This window comes from Halichoerus grypus, chromosome 9 (assembly GCF_964656455.1).
Source record: "Halichoerus grypus chromosome 9, mHalGry1.hap1.1, whole genome shotgun sequence".
NCBI lineage: Eukaryota > Metazoa > Chordata > Mammalia > Carnivora > Phocidae > Halichoerus > Halichoerus grypus.
In genome coordinates this window covers 105,841,709-105,858,263 of record NC_135720.1, presented here as the reverse complement: position 1 = coordinate 105,858,263, position 16,555 = coordinate 105,841,709, and the positions used below count along the sequence as shown (strand labels likewise).

General features: G+C 55.5%; 2 protein-coding genes across 5 annotated transcripts in view; one reads left to right on the top strand and one right to left on the bottom strand.

The window, feature by feature from the left end:
* Positions 1–10,357, top strand: part of CUL9 (cullin 9) — a 36,649-nt gene extending 26,292 nt beyond the window's left edge. For 3 of the 4 annotated variants that reach the window (XM_036124036.2, XM_036124035.2, XM_036124034.2), the window contains 12 exons: positions 433–683; positions 1,704–2,049; positions 6,420–6,560; positions 6,720–6,884; positions 7,103–7,266; positions 7,589–7,682; positions 8,132–8,206; positions 8,325–8,435; positions 8,585–8,702; positions 9,079–9,212; positions 9,846–9,919; positions 10,020–10,357. In XM_036124036.2, the coding sequence (XP_035979929.2) occupies positions 433–683; positions 1,704–2,049; positions 6,420–6,560; positions 6,720–6,884; positions 7,103–7,266; positions 7,589–7,682; positions 8,132–8,206; positions 8,325–8,435; positions 8,585–8,702; positions 9,079–9,212; positions 9,846–9,919; positions 10,020–10,209 (1,863 nt within the window). In that variant the 3' untranslated portion in view covers positions 10,210–10,357. Of the gene's footprint in view, positions 1–432; positions 684–1,703; positions 2,050–2,861; positions 3,000–6,419; positions 6,561–6,719; positions 6,885–7,102; positions 7,267–7,588; positions 7,683–8,131; positions 8,207–8,324; positions 8,436–8,584; positions 8,703–9,078; positions 9,213–9,845; positions 9,920–10,019 lie in introns of those variants that run through there. The other variant, XM_078055306.1, reaches the window with a different exon arrangement.
* Positions 10,358–10,801: 444 nt separating this feature from the next.
* On the bottom strand, positions 10,802–14,200 carry DNPH1 (2'-deoxynucleoside 5'-phosphate N-hydrolase 1). The gene is made up of 4 exons (XM_078055307.1): positions 13,950–14,200; positions 11,497–11,565; positions 11,218–11,328; positions 10,802–11,051 (listed from the first exon to the last, which is right to left on the bottom strand). The coding sequence occupies exons 1-4, from the start codon at positions 14,161–14,163 to the stop codon at positions 10,936–10,938; spliced, it is 510 nt and encodes a 169-aa protein (XP_077911433.1). The 5' UTR covers positions 14,164–14,200; the 3' UTR covers positions 10,802–10,935.
* Positions 14,201–16,555: the final 2,355 nt, after the last annotated feature.

Here is a 16,555-nt window from a genome sequence, read left to right as displayed (position 1 = left end):
AGGCTCAGGGTTGGGGCTTAGAGCCAGGGATCATCACAAGAGAAGGTAAACATTCTCAGTACAAGACCTCGTAGGGTGACATTTGCGTCTGGGTTTTCTCTTCCTGACAGGGCGCTTAGTTAGAAAGTAGAGATGAGACATGAGTGTTCACCATGTGCCAGGCCCTATTCCAAGAGTTAGCATGATTAAGTCATTTAATCTGCACAACAATCTTATGGGATAAGTGAGGGTGGTGGTATTACTATTATTATTATTATTATTATTATTATTATTTACTGTTACTCTCGTTTGACAGAGAAGAAAAGTGAGGCATGAGAGTTAGTAACGCATCCATAGTCACACAGCTAGTAAGTGGAAGAGCTGAGCATTGACCGCAGGCAGGCTAGCTCCTTTAGGTAAAAGTGGCCTCCTGTTTCCGCTTCTCCCATGCAGGTGCTGGAGGCCTGGCAGAAGGGTCCAAATCCCCCCGGAAGCCTGGGCCGCACTGTTGCAGGAGGCGTGGCCTGTACCAGTACAGATGTCCTTTCTTGCGTCCTCCACCTCCTGGGCCAGGGCTACGTGGAACGGCGCGACGACCGGCCCCAGATCCTGATGTATGCCACCCCAGAGCCTACGGGGCCTTGCCGGGGTCAGGCAGAGGTCCCCTTCTGTGGCAACCAGACCACCAAGACCTCCAAGCCTAGGTAGCCATCCTCGGTCCCGTTCCCCAGCTGCAGGGGCTCCAAGCCAGCAGGGAGGGTTGGGCTCCCCAGGACAGATGGCCCTGCAGTGACACAGGAGGAGGTTTAGTGCCAAAGTTAGGCTCTTTTGTGGAAAGATGCTTCATTTTTCTCTTTGTCTTACCCTGTTTTCCCTGCCTCTGTAATTTCTCCCACTTTGCTAGTCCTCATTCCCTTGTCAGCACTGGCACCCCCTTCTCTGCCTTCCTAATTGGGGGCCTTGCTGTCCCCATCCCCTGAGAGCCAGTCCTTATACAAGGGACCCAGACACATAAGCTCCTGTGTAGATGCCTCTCGTTCTAAGCAAAAATGAAATATCATACAGATATGTACTGAGTGCTGATGATGCACTTTGTTCCGTGAAATGTACAAACTCTAGTTTTCAAGAAGCGTGTTCCACAGAGGAATTTGCCATAGGATCCCCCTAATTAGCTGGCACCCTAAAGCTTGCCCCGTCACATCCAGTTCACGAGAAGTATGTTTTGGCACCGTATGTAAAGTGAGTTCTCTAGAGGAATCATTTGCATACACATCATGGGGTGGGGGGGGGGGTCTCATTAAAAGGCAGATCCTGAGTCAGTAGAGCTCCCTGTGGTACTCAGGCTGCTGGTCCTTGGCCCATACTTTGAGTAGTAAGGCTGCAGACTCCGGTTTCTCACCAGACGGACTGTTGGTGTTTGGGGTGGGGTTTACAGTGGGATTATCCCATCCACTGTGGGGATCCTGTGCACACTTAGCATCCTGATCCCTGCCCACCAGATTCCTGGAGTGCCCGAAATCACAGTGACAGCCAGCCCCAGCCCTCACTTACAGATGCTTCTGTGGAGAGCCGCGCTCTGACAGTGGGTTTGGGTGGTCATCCTGAGGCCGGTTAAGCACACACAAGCAGGGGTGCACAAATGGGGAGCTGAGGGCCGGGGTGGGGTTTGTTTAGTAGATAAGCAGGGCAGGGAGACTGATTGCTGCTTCTTCTCTGCCCTCAAGCCCGGAAGCTGTAGTTGCCCTGGCATCTCTCCAGCTGCCTGCAGGCCGCACCATGAGCCCCCAGGAGGTCGAAGGGTTGATGGAGCAGACGGTACGGCAGGTGCAGGAGACGCTGAACCTAGAGCCAGATGTGGCTCAGCACCTTTTGGCTCATTCCCACTGGGGTGCTGAACAGCTGCTGCAGAGCTACAGCGATAACCCCGAGCCCCTGTTGTTGGCGGCTGGGCTGTGCGTCCCCCAGGCCCGGGCCGCCCCTTCCCGCCCTGACCACTGCCCTGTGTGTGTCAGCCCGCTGGAGCCCGACGACGACTTGCCCTCCCTCTGCTGCATGCACTACTGCTGTAAGGTGAGGCCCGCCTGCTTCTCGCCTGCCGCTGGCTTTCCACCCTCAACACGGTTCCCTGGCAGCTCTGGGGTTCTACCCCAGCACTGCCATTTCCTAGCCGGGGCAATGTTGGACAGACCACTTAGTCACTCTCAAACTGGTTTTGTCATCTGTAAGTGGTGCCACCAGCCTCAACAATCTGGGGAGTGGTTGCCAGGATCCAGCAATAATGTATCAGTGGCTGTAAAACTTTATTGTATATTATAATCACTGGGAGCTTTTAAAAAATCCTCATGCTCGGGGTGCCTGGGTGCCTCAGTCAGTTGAGCATCCGACTCTTGATTTTGGCTCAGGTCATGATCTCAGGTTTGTGAGATCGAGCCCCGCATTGGGCTCCATGCTGGGCGTGGAGCCTGCTTGGGATTCTCTCTCTGCCCTTTCCCCCACCCTTAAAAAAAAAAAAAAAAGAATCCTCATGCTCAAACTGTAACCCAGACCAATTAAATCAGAATCTCGGGGTGAAATCCAGGCATCTGGAGTTTAATTTTTTTTTACATTTTTAAATTTTTTATTTTATTTTATTTATTTTTAAGATCTTATTTATTTATTTGACAGAGAGAGACACACTGAGAGAGGGAACACAAGCAGGGGGAGTGGGAGAGGGAGAATCAGGCTTCTCGCAGAGCAGGGAGCCCGATGCGGGGCTCAATCCCAGGACCCTGGGATCATGACCTGAGCCAAAGGCAGCCGCTTAACGACGGAGCCACCCAGGTGCCCCTATTTTATTATTTTTTACGATTTTATTTATTTATTTATTTATTTATTTGAGAAAGAGAGAGAAGAGGCGGGGAGAGGGACAAACAGACTCCATGCTGAGCACAGAACCCGTTGCAGGGCTCGATCCCATGACCCTGAGGTCATGACCTGAGCCAAAATCAAGAATCAGACGCTTAACCGACTGAGCCACCCAGGTGCCCCTATTTTTCTTTTTTTAAGATTTTATTTATTTATTTATTTATTTATTTATTTATTTATTTAGAGCGCAAGCAGGGGGAGGGGCAGAGGGACAGGTCGAGAGAGAATCTCAAGCAGATTCCACGCTGAGCACAGAGTTCCATGCGGGGCTGATCCCATGACCCTGAGATCATGACCTGAGCCAAAACCAAGAGTAGGACGCTTAACTGACTGAGCCACCCAGGTGCCCTAGGCATCTGGAGTTTTAAAAACTCAGGTGATTCCAGTGTTCAGCCAAGTTTGAGAACAACAGATAGGTAGATAGATAACGCACACACGTAAACCATACATCAAGGCACTTTATAAATGAGAAATGTTATTAAATTGCTGATGACAGTAGGTTTATGGTTTTCTTATCACCAAGTCTATCTCAGAACATCAGCACTTACCATATATTCTCACTGAATATAAAAATGAAAAGAAATGGTGTAAACCAGAGAATAGCACAGAAGTAGAGGGAATTATGGGAAGCCAGGTGTTGCCACCGTGAAGCGGAGCAGAGCAGGCTGTAGACGGGGGAGTGAGCGGTCCTCAGTGACGGCGGAGAGGGGCCGAGGTGCAGGGAACCGGGGTGCTGAGTGTCGCATATTCCCTGCCTCACAGTTCTTAGAACTGGTGCCAGGCCCAAATACCTCAACTTAACAGGACAAGCACGCTTGTTGCCATGAATCTAGCCGCCTCTGCCAACAGCGTCTCTGCAGGGGTGGGTGATCTGGGACGTGAGCGCTGACATGCATGTATATGGGTACTTTTTCTCCCTCCCTTTTTCTCGGCTTCAGCTTACTCTTCTCACACTGTTGCCTGTGCTCCCTTTTTCCAGGTTCTTAATTATTTCCTTTCCACTTTCACTTTATCATTCAACTAATATTTGTCACGAACTCACTGTGTGCACAGCACTGGATGCTGCTGTATGAGGAGGTGGGGAAATCCAAGCAAGAAATAACCCAAGAGCTAATAATACCAGCAGCTCATACTTATGGGGGATGCGTTCTGGGCCATTCCGCTGTGATACATGCGTTACCTTGCTTAATTTCCGTGGTAGTTGTGTGAGGTAGGTATTTTTACTGTCGCCATTTTGCTGGAGACAGATGGAGGCGCCTGGAGAAGTCACCTGCCCAAGGCCAGGATTTGGACTTGGGCGGTCTTGCCCCAGGGCCCTCCCTCACACTCTCATGACAAGTGCAGGAAGGAAATACAACAGGGTCACGTCATAGGAAGTGACCGAGGTGAGGACTGGGGGAGGGGCCTGTCAGGGACTTGAGACTGGGGAGGTCAGGGAGGGCCATCCTGAGGAGGTGACGATCTAGGGGAAGAGTGTGGCAGACAGAGGGGACAGTGAGTGCGAAGAAGCTGAGCCTGGTGGCTAAAGCAGTGACGTGGTGGGACAGCTGAGGGAGAGATTTGGGAGGGACACAGGGGCCCAATTGGGTTGGGATTGACAGACGGTGGGCTTGACTTTACGGAAAGCCATGGTGGGGTTAAGCAGGGGAGTGATAGGAAGGATCTGATTTATATTTTTGAAAAGATCACTGCGTGTGGAAGAAGGGCTTGGGCGGATCAAGTGTGGAAGCCGGGGCACCCGTCGGGAGACTGTTGTACCAAGAGCCCGGAGGTGGTGGGAGTTTGGCCCAGGGTCAGGGGTGAAGAGAGAAGTGGACGGGTTGGGGTACAGTATCAGGAGGCAGAGCTGACAGGGCTCGGTGGAGGCAACATGGGGACTTAGGACAAGGGAATCAAAGGTGCTTCTTGGATTTCTGACCTGAGCATCTGGGCGGATGAGATGTGTCATCCGCTGAGTTGAGCAAGATGGGGGCTGGGGCGCAGTGTGGAGGGCAGGTTTTCGAAGGGGAATTCAGTCTGTTCTGGCCATGTGAAGTTTGAGCTTCTTGTTGGACACCTGTCTGAGACTGGACGGGGGAATTTGGAATTAAGTGGAGAGGCCTGGCTAGTGTCCTGCAGGGAAAGAGAAGCAGGCCCAGGGTGCCGAGCTGCACAGACACCCCTGTGGAGTTGTAGAGACAGGGAGCCTGGGGAAAACAGGCTCACTGGACAAGTCCCAGCCAAGGAGGAGCCTGTGAATAAGTCACAGCTGAGCAGCACAGCGAAATGCAAGGGAACTCAGAGAAGGGAAATCCTGGGGCTTGGGGCTGTCCCAGGAGGCTTTTGTGTGTGACCTTGAGTGACAGGCAGGGTTGGCAGGGGCAGGAGGGGGATACAGGCTGGAGACTGCATTCCAGGCCAGCCAGACAGGGAGGACAGCAGAAGCTAGAACAAGCCCACAGCAGAGGGGCTCCTTAGGGAAGTGGGATGGGCTCCAAACTGAGAAGCCAGCCTTTAGCCTCTAGGCCATAAGGGACCCCATGTGCCTGCAAGTGTGCGGTCTGAATTTGGAGCGTTTTCCTGTTTTATCTTAAAAATGCAGGAATTCTGCATTCAACTTCCCAGTTTGCCTGAGTTTGTTTCACTATAAAAAGGGTTTTGTTCTGTTTAGTACTTTGCTTTGAGTAAACAGAGTCTGGTAAGGCACTTTCCATTTACCCTGGAGCTTTGGTACCACTGATACAGATTCATGCAGTCTCCCGGGGTCTAGATGCATCATCTTGGAAAACTCTGCAGTCGGCAGTGTGAAGGAAGGGAGTCATTAATGGGGTATTTTAGGAGGCTCAGGCTGCTGATCACGCCTGAACCAAGTGGATTGCATGGAGGAGGGATCGGGGTAGGAAGACCATTTATGGGGACAAGCTCCTGCCGCAATTTAGGGGTGGGGGGATAAGGGCCTGGTTTAGGGTGGTGCAGTGACGTGGGAGCTAGAAAAGGATTGAGAGATGTGAGGCTTCCAACACTGGTGACTGGGATTGGGGGGATGCAGTGGGCAAGGCTGTTTTGTGGAGAAGAGGCTGAGTCTGGGGAGATGGGAGCACCCAGGGACCAGGTGAGCAGATGGAGCTGGGAGGAGAGGCCACAGAAGCGTTCACGGCGTCCAAGGCCAGCCACCGGGTGGGGGAAAAGGCGCCCTACTGCCCTAGGCCTCCCTCTCTGACCTTCTTGCTTTCTCCAGATCTTTCTTAGCACTTGAATCATCTCCTTTTTCTTGATTCTCTTACCCATTCTCTCCATGTCCATCCCAGCAATAATTAAAATGAGGCCACCATCCCGACCCACACATTCTCGAAGGCAACTGTGATTTGGGCCAATCCCAGGAAAACCCATAGAAGCCAGAAAGGTTAGGGTCCGTTTTGAGATGGGTCCAGAGCAGGCTTGTTTCTGGCGTTCCATATTGTCGGGGATGGGTGCGAGGTGAGTTACCAGGACACCGGCGTCCTGTACTGCATCCCTGCTGTCCCTGAGCAGCCTCTCCTTCCCCTCCCCCCGCCCAGTCTTGCTGGAATGAGTATCTGACAACTCGGATTGAGCAGAACCTTGTGTTGAATTGCACCTGCCCCATTGCTGACTGCCCTGCGCAGCCCACGGGAGCCTTTATCCGGGCCATTGTCTCCTCACCAGACGTCATTTCCAAGGTAGCCCCTCTTCTGCGGGAGGCCGCCACGTGCAGCCAGAGGGACAGGCCCCAGGGAGTGGACTGGCGTGCAGAGGGTGGGTGGGGAGGGGTGGTGGTTACAGAGGTGTGGCGTCCTGGAGAGCCGTGCCCTCACCTGGTGGCGCCTATGTCCCCACAGTACGAGAAGGCCCTCCTGCGTGGCTACGTGGAGAGCTGCTCCAACCTGACCTGGTGCACCAACCCCCAGGGCTGCGACCGCATCCTGTGCCGCCAGGGCCTGGGCTGTGGGACCACCTGCTCCAAGTGTGGCTGGGCCTCCTGCTTCAACTGTAGTTTCCCTGAGGTGGGTGCCTGCCCAGCCCTGCCCCTGCCAGCACCCCTCTCCGCGCCCCCCCACTCACACACTCACACACTCTGCCTTGTCCTCCCCTCTGCCACCGGGTCGAGCTCTGTTCCTCCCCCTGCAGTCCTCCACATGCGACCTCCCTGCCTTGCACACCCGCGGCGCCACCCTTGGCCAGGGCTCAGGGCTCAGCCGTGACCTCCCCGCCCCCTCTCTAGGCGCACTACCCTGCCAGCTGTGGCCACATGTCCCAGTGGGTCGACGACGGCGGCTACTACGACGGCATGAGCGTGGAGGCCCAGAGCAAGCACCTGGCCAAGCTCATCTCCAAGCGCTGTCCCAGCTGCCAGGCTCCCATTGAGAAGAACGAGGGGTGTCTGCAGTAAGAGGGGTTACTGCGGGCATTGGTGGGGTCAGAGGGCACGGGAGAGGGTGGGAGGCCTGGTGGTGCGGAGGGCCCATGGGGCTTCCCAGAGGGCTGAGCGAAGGAGGGCAGTCACTCACCACCCCCAGCGTGGCGCCCTCTGGTGACGCCTGCACCTTAACGCTCCTTGCCCTGCTTTAAAGTCTGCACCACATGGGGCTCGGAAGCGAGGGTGCGCTCACTAGAGGTTAGTAAGGTTAAAGAGACTGTCAGGGCCCGGAGGGGCCAGGGCAGGTTCGGTGGGGCCTGCAGCCCTCTGACCAGCCAGCTTCCTCCATAGTATGACCTGTGCCAAATGCAACCACGGATTTTGCTGGCGCTGCCTCAAGTCCTGGAAGCCAAATCACAAAGACTACTACAACTGCTCTGCCATGGTAAGGGGCCGGGGCCAGGGCCAGGGGGCCCAAGGGCAGCCAGGATGGGATGTGGCTGCAGGCCTGGGCAGAGAGGGTTCTGTGTCCTGAGCTATTGGGACGGAGGCTCCATGTGAAGACAGAAGCCACCTGGGCCTACAGGCGCTGGGAGTTCTGTCCTGGGAGGTGTGTGCATTCTCCGAGGCACCAAGCCAGAGCAGAGCCTGTCCCTCGCGTCAGAGCCTGGCACCCCTGCTTAGTAGGTGGCTTTGGGCCAGTTTCCTTGCCCACGCCTCGGCATCCTCCCCTGCAGAGGGGGAGAGTAATGTGACCTACTTCACGGAGTTAGGATTAAATGAAAAGGTCTGGGTGAAGAGTCCGAAGGCCTGCATGCGGGGTGCCTTGTGTGTTCGCCCCGTCCTGCCCAGGAAAGCACCCAAGAGCCCTCCCTCTCCACCTGTCCTTACCAGGTAAGCAGAGCAGCTCGCCAGGAGAAGCGGTTTCAGGACTATAACGAGAGATGTACTTTCCATCACCAGGCCCGGGTGAGCTGGGAGGAAACGGTTGTGTGGGTGAGGAGGTCAGAGGGCTGGGGTGGACGGCAGGGCAGGGGCCCCAGATCTGAATCGGGTGGGTGGCGCTGATCCGCCTCGCCCTACACAGGAGTTCGCCGTGAGCCTGCGGAACCGCGTGTCTGCCATCCACGAGGTGCCACCCCCCAGATCCTTCACCTTCCTCAGTGACGCCTGCCGGGGACTGGAGCAGGCCCGCAAGGTGGTGGGGGCGGGGGCGGGGGGGATGTACCAAGGGGTTCTGGCGGGCCCGGCCGCTGGCCTCTAACCCCCGGGGACGGACGGAATGAGGCAGCGGGGAGAGGGCGGTGCCGAGGCTCAGCAAGGAAAGGCCGACTCGGGCTCCCGCAGGTGCTGGCCTACGCCTGCGTGTACAGCTTCTACAATCAGGGCACGGAGTACATGGACGTGGTGGAGCAGCAGACCGAGAACCTGGAGCTGCATACCAACGCCCTGCAGATACTCCTCGGTGCGGCCTGGTCCCCCGCTCGCACACTCCTTTCCCCTGCCTGTCCACCCCACAGCATCCCCTCCCAGCAAACAGTGGGCAAAGTGGCACCCCCACCCCAGTCCTCCTCCCCCTCCTTCACAGCCTTATGCGACCAGCCTTTTAAAATTCAGATATGAAGGGATGTGGTACTTGCCGTAGGTGCCTAAGGGCACAGGCCTTCACCTGACCTGTTCGATTACCATCTGCCCCTGTCCACTGGGATGGAGGCCCCATGGAATGTCTAGTCTAGAGCCCTGCCTGGTAGGTGTGGGTAGGACTTGGTAGATGTTCAGTAGGTGTTTGAAGGGAGGAACAGAAGGAGCAAGGGAGCCCCTGTGCCCTGCCCCCTCTGCAGAGGAGACGCTGCTGCGGTGCGGAGACCTGGCCTTGTCCCTGCGCCTCCTGCGTGCCGACTGCCTCAGCACCGGCCTGGAGCTGCTCCGGAGGATCCAGGAGAGGCTGCTGGCTATCCTGCAGCATTCTACCCAGGTATGCGGCCCAACCCTGGGCCTCCTGGGCCCAGCACAGCCCCTGCTCTGGGGGGATGCAAGAGGAAAGGCGGCTGTTTGGAGACCTGGGCGTGCACCCCAGCTCCTAGGCCAGCCTGCCGGATGTGGCTGGGCTCTGCCACGTAACCACCTGGCAAGTGCTACAAAATAGAGTCAGCCCACATCAAGGGTATTTGCCCAGATGCTTGCTCATCAGAATCACTCAGGGAACTTTTCCATACTTCCCAAGTGGGAACGTTGGGATGGGAATCCACTGAGGTCCTTCCCAGCTCTAATACACTGATGTTGTGTCTGAACAAGGAGTCCTGCCCTCAGGGAGCTTACAGAGGAGTAAATAACTTGGGTAGATAGGACAGGAACATACACTGTTAGCTCCTGAAGCACAAGGGCGGGGTGCCTCACCGGCACGACCCATGTCCCCCGGAGTTCCGTGACGCACAGGCTTGGGACTGTGGAGTCCCAGGATGAGGGAGGGAGAGGAGCTGGGAGAATCTCTGTGGCGGGGGGGGGCCCCTAGGAGGCCGGCAGAGAACGGTGGGTGAAGGAATGCTGGGCAGAGGCCCAGGTACTCCTCTACTCTCCGACTTCCCACATCTCCCCGGCTCCTCGCCAGGACTTCCGGGTCGGTCTGCAGAGCCCATCGTTAGAGACCCGAGAGGCGAAAGGATCCAACGTGCCTGGCAGTCAGTGAGTAGGGTGGGCAGAGCCGCCGCAGGGGTGTGGGAGGCAGGGGTGTGGGAGATGCGTGGCTTCGCCTCAGGCTGAGAGTGGCTCCCTCCCTCCCTAGGCCCCAGGGCTCCTCTGGGCTGGAGGTGGATGAGGAGGAGGATGAGGAGGATGATGTGCCCGAGTGGCAGCAGGACGAGTTTGATGAGGAGCTGGACAACGACAGCTTTTCCTATGACGAGGAGTCCGAGAACCTGGACCGAGACACTTTCTTCTTCGGTGACGAGGAGGAGGATGAGGCCTACGACTGAGGGGCAGGACACAGGGAACACGTGGAGCCACCCCAGAGTCCTGGGGGCCGAGCGGGGGAGGTCGCCCCTTCCTGCCATTGTTGGGGGAGGCGATTCCCAGTGTCTGCAGTACCTTCTGTTTACCGAATAAACTTTTTTCCACATCCTTCTCTGGAAGCAGGCTGCGCAGCTGCGTCCCCAAAGGCTAGCGTCAGCTCCCCGCTGCCTCTATATACCCCCAACCCTCATTCTTCCCTTTTCTTTTAGACCTCCAGACGCTTGTGTTCTCCGAGAAGGCCCAAAGCAGACCCATTTGACCTAAGCTGGACAAAGGGAAATGAAGGTCCGCATGGTCCAGGGCCAGGTGCAGGCCTGCCCATTTGTCCCAGAACCCCACCCAGCGTCAGAGGAGACCGAGAAACGGCCACCCTCTGGGCCAGCCTTCCTCAAACTCTTGAACGTTCCTGGCATGAGTCTGAGGGCATTAGGAAGTACTCTCTCTTGGGGGCCTACAGAATGTTAACGGGTCTCTCTACATCTTGAAGTGAAGCAGGAAAGAAAATGATATTCCTGAGGACCTATTCCGCCCCATCACTCATATAGACGACATAGGTAGAATTTTAAACATACCTTTAATTTGGTAGTGGGGCTAAGAGGTAGGAAGGGTACTAGGGCAGAGTCTGGGATTAGAAGAATTAACAAAGTGGGGTTAAATCAAGCAGTTGGGTCAGGGGAGGCAGCCATCTGCTAGGAAGGGTCACCCTCAAAGTATCGATCCAGCATGGCCTCCACCTGGCCCTCCTCGTAGTCCAACACCTGGAACCTCGAGCCATCTGCTGCTCCCCGGATCATGGCTGAAAGCACTGAGAAGGGTGGAGGGAGGTGAAGGTTCCTTCCATCCACGTTCCCCCTCTCTGCTCCCTGCCCTGTCCCGTTTTGGGGATAGGCACTGTCCTCAGAGCCCCCCAGGGCTGGGTCTGCAGAAGGCTGGGGTGGGAGGAGGGGCAACCCAGGGCTTGGAGCGCTCACCTCGGCCAGACTGCGGACGGAAGAGGCACAGGATCCGCTTATTGAGGGCCACGGCCCGGCCCAGCTCGTAGCCCACACCCAACGATGGCTGGGTCACTTCTGCCACCACCACTGGGAAGAAATAAGAGACCGTGGCTCAATATCTGGGGCTTGTTAAGGGACAGATGACAGAGTCTGGGCGTGGTGAGAAGGGAACTCCCTCCCTGGTGTGGACGACAGGCGTGTCCAGGGGATCTAACATCCCAGAGGAGTTTGTGGGTAGGAGGGGGGACCACTCACCATCTGCCTCCTGCAGCCAGGCCAGGTCCCGCTCATGGATGAGCCTGTCACCCCCAGCAGCCTCTTCCCCTGTGGAGGAAGAAAAGCTGGTCAAGGCCAAGCCCCTGCCTGGTCCTCAGCACTCAGTACCTCTCCTGTGCCCTCACCACCCCTCTGTCTGTCCTGCTCAGCGAGGGGGGAAGGCATGCTAGATGACCTCCGAGGACCCACCCAACACTGAGGCTCCAGGCAAGGGATGAAACGGAATATAGCCACAAGAAAACTTCCAGGGGGGGCGTGATTAGGGCCAGATGAGGGGCACAGAGGAGACTACGGGAAGGACTGTTCCCTCACTGTGGGTCAGGGATCAGAGATGGAGAGGAGATGAACAACCAGAGTCTAGCTGAGTGGCTCGCAAGGTTTGGTGGGTGCTGCATCAACTGAACGCTTGACAGGACACCCGGCTGCCCCAAGGGCTCTCCAGGCGATTGGGAGCCCCACCAGACTTCGAGCACCAGTGCGGGAATACAATGCACGACCAGTAGGAGGCGGTGGGAAGGAAGGTAGAGGAGAGGCTCTTCCTGGGGTCAGAGGATAAGGCCCTCAGTTCTGGCTTGATGAAATGTTACTGCCCACATCAGAGCAGAATCCCCAGAGAGCTTGTTAAAAATACATCCGGGCGCCTGGGTGGCTCAGTCGGTTAAGCGTCTGCCTTCGGCTCAGGTCATGATCCCAGGGTCCTGGGATCGAGTCCCGCACTGGGCTCCCTGCTCTGTGGGGAGCCTGCTTCTCCCTCTCCTCCCCACTTGTGCTCTCTGTCTCACTATCTCTGTCTCTCTCTCTCAAATAAATAAAATCTAAAAAAAAAAAATACATCCTAAGCCTTCACCCCAGACTGCTATGTGAGCCTGCATTTTAAACAAGTTCCCTCAGACGACATTCGAGCACACTAAAGTTCCAGTACCACTGGGTGGGGGGCGTGGACAGGACATGCCCTGAAACCAACGAACCTTAAGCTTCAGGGCCCTGCACTTGGAGGGCCCTTTCCAGCGCCCTAGCAATTTTGCTTTGTGATTTCACCTGATGAGGGAGCAGAAGGCAAGCTGAAGACAAAGCACAAGCTGACACAGGGCAACCCCCGCCCCACTCCCGGGCGGGATCCGTGTGACCTTCCTCAGGCACTCCCGGCTGCCCTAGAGCCAGGGGAAGGGAAACACAAAGGGTGAACTAATAGAGATCACAGTCCTGCAGGACAGGAGCCTTCCCTCAGTTTACCAATGTCTTAGTAATTTACAAGAAAAAAGCATTCGTATCAATAACCTAACTTCCAGAGACCCATCACTCCATTTTCCAGAGCCCTAGCATCACCCTCCCCTCCACAGTGATGTGGGACACAAAGGTAAAGGAAATGCAGGTAAAAATTAAATGTCCTTAACCTGCAGCGCATTGACAAATACTTGCAGGCAGGGTATAACATTCCTCCAGGAAGCTCCCAACAGTCTTAATGCTTTGCTAAAGGGGAAACCACCTTAGCTTGACAAGGGCAAGGCCTCCAATATCTTCTTCAGCATATCAAAGTCCTCTTGGACACCTTCCTTTCTCCTTACCTCCCCCCATTCTCAGGTATATAATCAGCCATTCCTCAAAACCCCAGGGCAGCAGCTCTTTCTGCCCACGGGCTCCTGTCCCCGCACCTTAATAAAATCACCTTTCTGCACCAAAGACATTTCAAGAACTCCTTCTTGGCAGCAGGCTCTGGACTCCAACCTCACCAACATTCCAAAAACTACATCACACCTTTTTAAAGAGGTCTCCAAAACTGCATTAGGTCCCACAAATCCTGGATCCGCTCCTGGGGCTGGCGAGGGGAAAGCACTTAAAGGTTTTCTGAGCAGAAGTACAAGAGTTCAAGCACAACTTTCAGACTAGAAGACGCGCGGAGATTCCAGACGAAAACTAATCAAAGCGGCGCTTTAGAAAGACCCAGCAGTCAGGAAGTAACAGCCTGATGAGAGGGCATGAGAGAGATGGTGGTGGTGAAAACTGGGGTCCTCGGGGTCCAAGAGAGGGCGGATACCTTGACCGCCGAGGGGGAAGCAGGAGGATAAGCTCTGTCTTAGGTGGGGGAGCAGATGCCTGCGGGTGAGGCGGGAACTGCAGCTGCCCCATTCATTCCCATTCTGCTCCTCCCTGCTCCGTCCCTGGAAAGAGGGGAAGAAAGTTCTCCAGGAAAGAATCAAGGTCCAGAGAACAACTGAATGCGGAGACCGGGCTCCCACCGCAAGCTCACTGGGACCCCCGCTGTCCGAGCCCCGGCTCCCTTTCCCGGCTGGGCAGGAGGGGACCGGCTCCGGGCCAGAGGGACGCGCGGCCGGCTGTCGGACGGCCGCCGCGGGGGCGGGGGGAGGGGGGAGTGCAATCTCGGTAGCCGGGCGGGACCGGCCCGCCTCACCGCGCCCCGCCGCCCGCCTCACCGCGCGCGCCCAGCTCGGCGGCCGCCACGTGCTCCGTGAGCACCGCCCCGAAGCGCCGCAGCCGCGACACGATCCGCCCGTACAGCGCCCGGTCCTCGCGCCCGCCGCGGACGCTCCCGCAGAAGTACAGGGCCCGGCGGCCCGGCTGGCCCGGCTGGCCCGGCTGGCCCGGCTCCCCGCTTTCCCGCGCTCCGGCCACGGCAGCCGCCGCCATCCCGCCGCCGCCGCCGCCGCCACGCCCCTCCCGGCGCCAGGGGGCGCCCGCTCGCGGTCACGTGACTCGGCCAACCCCGGGAGGCAGCGCCTGCGAGTGGGCGGGGCGAGCTGCGAGCACGGCATTAGCCTCCGGACGCTGACGACGGCGCGGCTGGAAACCCACCGCTTCCCCGACCTCGTCCCTGCAGCTAGCTGGTCGCCCATACCCCACCCGCTCCTGCGCCCCTCGGGCCCGGGCCTTCCCCGTCTCAGCTAGACGCAGGTGCATCCTCTGGTGACGCCACCTCCTAAGCCCACCTCCTACTACTCTCACTCTGCGCAGCAACGCTGGCTTTCCTCAAGCATGCTGGCCATGCCCTTTGCTTTCGCTGTAGCCTGGCAGCTCCCCGGAGCACTCCCTCACCTCTTACAAGTCTTCACAGGTCACCTTCCTTGACCATCCTATTCAACATGGCAGCCTCCTGTTCGCAGTCCTCCCTGTTGCCCTCCCCTGCCTTACCTTTTAGCCTTCTCCCTAGCATGTTGATGAATTTCGTTGTTTGTCTTTCTATACCCAGTAGAACGTAAGTCCCCAGGAAGGCAGGAACTTTTCTCTGTTTTGTTAACTGCTATATCCCTAGCTTCTAGAACTGTGCTGGACACGTAGGAACTATTTAACAAACATTTGTTGAGTGAATGAGTGGATTCAGATGAGAAATTATATTTGCCAGCACTTTGTAATCTGCTCAGCCCTATAGTAGGCTGATAGAAGCAGGATCTTCAGGGAGGCTGGCAAACACACCATTGTTCCCTGGTAATAACAATGATTTCCCCCTCATTATGTGATGGAAATATACAAACACAGGACCAAAAAAAAATCAGATGGAACAAGAGAGTACTTAGTGGAAAGTGAGTCCTGAGACCCCAATCCCATTCCCTAGAGGAAAGCTCTGTCATGCTTCCTTCTGAATTCTTCCTGAATGAAAACTATAAAATACCAAGGTATGGGGTTACAGGGCTGACAACAATAATTTTTAAAAACACAAAGACAGGGTGCCTGGGTGGCTCAGTCGGTTGAGGGACTGACTCTTCATTTTGGCTCAGGTCATGATCTCAGGGTCGTGGGATCAGGCCTCGCTTGCTTGCACACTCTCTCTCTCTCTCAAATAAATAAATAAATCTTAAAAAAAACTAAAAAAAAAAAATAAAAATGCAAAGGCACAGGGCGGCCTGGCACGCTCAGTTGGAAGAGCATGCCACTCTTGATCTCGGGGTTGTGAGTTCGAGCGTTGGGTGTAGAGATTACTTAAATAAATAAACCTTAAAAAAAATGCAAAGACACAAAGAGAAGGCAAAGAGATTTTAGGATATCTCTGTCTTCTGGTGGGCCCAGCCACAGGTACCCAGACCATGGGGCAAACATACATGCAGAGCCGTCTGCTAGGGCTCCAGGCCCCCTCACACACACACAGACACACACACACACACACAGACACACACACCTTTAGGCACCTTTCAGAAAGAAGCCTCGTGTGCCATATGACTTCACCGGCAACTTCCTCTACCCTCCTTATCTTTGCTCACGCCTTCCCTCCATTGTTCCCACAGAGAGGAACCCACACACACATGTACACACAGAGCATCCTATTTCTGCCTCTGTGTCTTAAAGAAAATAAACCAGCCTCTATATCCTTAGGGCTCACACTGGTGATGTGGCTGGCATCCCCCTTCCACCTCAGGCTGAAGGAGAAAGAGTAGAAGGACTGGCAAACAAGACCCTGAAATTGGTTCTATGTCCCTGTCAGGTGGGGGAGGATGCAGAGCCAGCCGTGGCTTGCAGCTGCGATCCTCCAGCTCCATGGAACAGGCCCGAGGTGGAAGGATGGGGCACTAAGGGGTGGGATGGGGGAAACGAGGCAGGTGCACAGTCTAGTGAGGCAGCCTGATGGGGGCCGGTATGGAATCCTAATTCCATTAACTACTTGTCAGACAAGTTACTACTTGCTAGCTCCGTGATCTTGAGCAGGTCCCTTAAAGCCTCTGAGCCTCAGTTTCCTCATCTCTGAGTAAGAGACGTTCTCCTGCCTCACTTGCGCAGTTTGAGTACGGTGCGGCTCTGATGAAGTATGTGAGAGCACTTCACAGAGCCCAAGGTACTCTACAAATGCCGTCATTGTTCAGTTCCACGGAACTTTTCACATTACAGTGTCAAACTTACACACATAGTGCGTAATTCCATTAAGAATTTTTTTACATAAGTTTTTTTTTTTAGAGAGAGCACTCTTGAGTGGGGGGAGGGGTAGAGGAAGAGAGAGAATCTTTTATTTTTATTTTTTAAATTTAAATTCAATTAATTAACATATAATGTGTTGTTTAAGGGGTACAGGTCTGTGATTCATCAGTCTTATATA

Bases quoted from the DNA above. Each gene is read 5' to 3' on its own strand.
- DNPH1 (XM_078055307.1), bottom strand. From the start codon at position 14,163: ATGGCGGCGGCTGCCGTGGCCGGAGCGCGGGAAAGCGGGGAGCCGGGC. The intron at 11,566-13,949 runs GTGAGGCGGGCG...CTTCCTCCACAG, and splicing joins CGCCGAGCTGGGCGCGCGCG to GGGAAGAGGCTGCTGGGGGT. The intron at 11,329-11,496 runs GTGAGTGGTCCC...ATTTCTTCCCAG, and splicing joins CTGGCTGCAGGAGGCAGATG to TGGTGGTGGCAGAAGTGACC.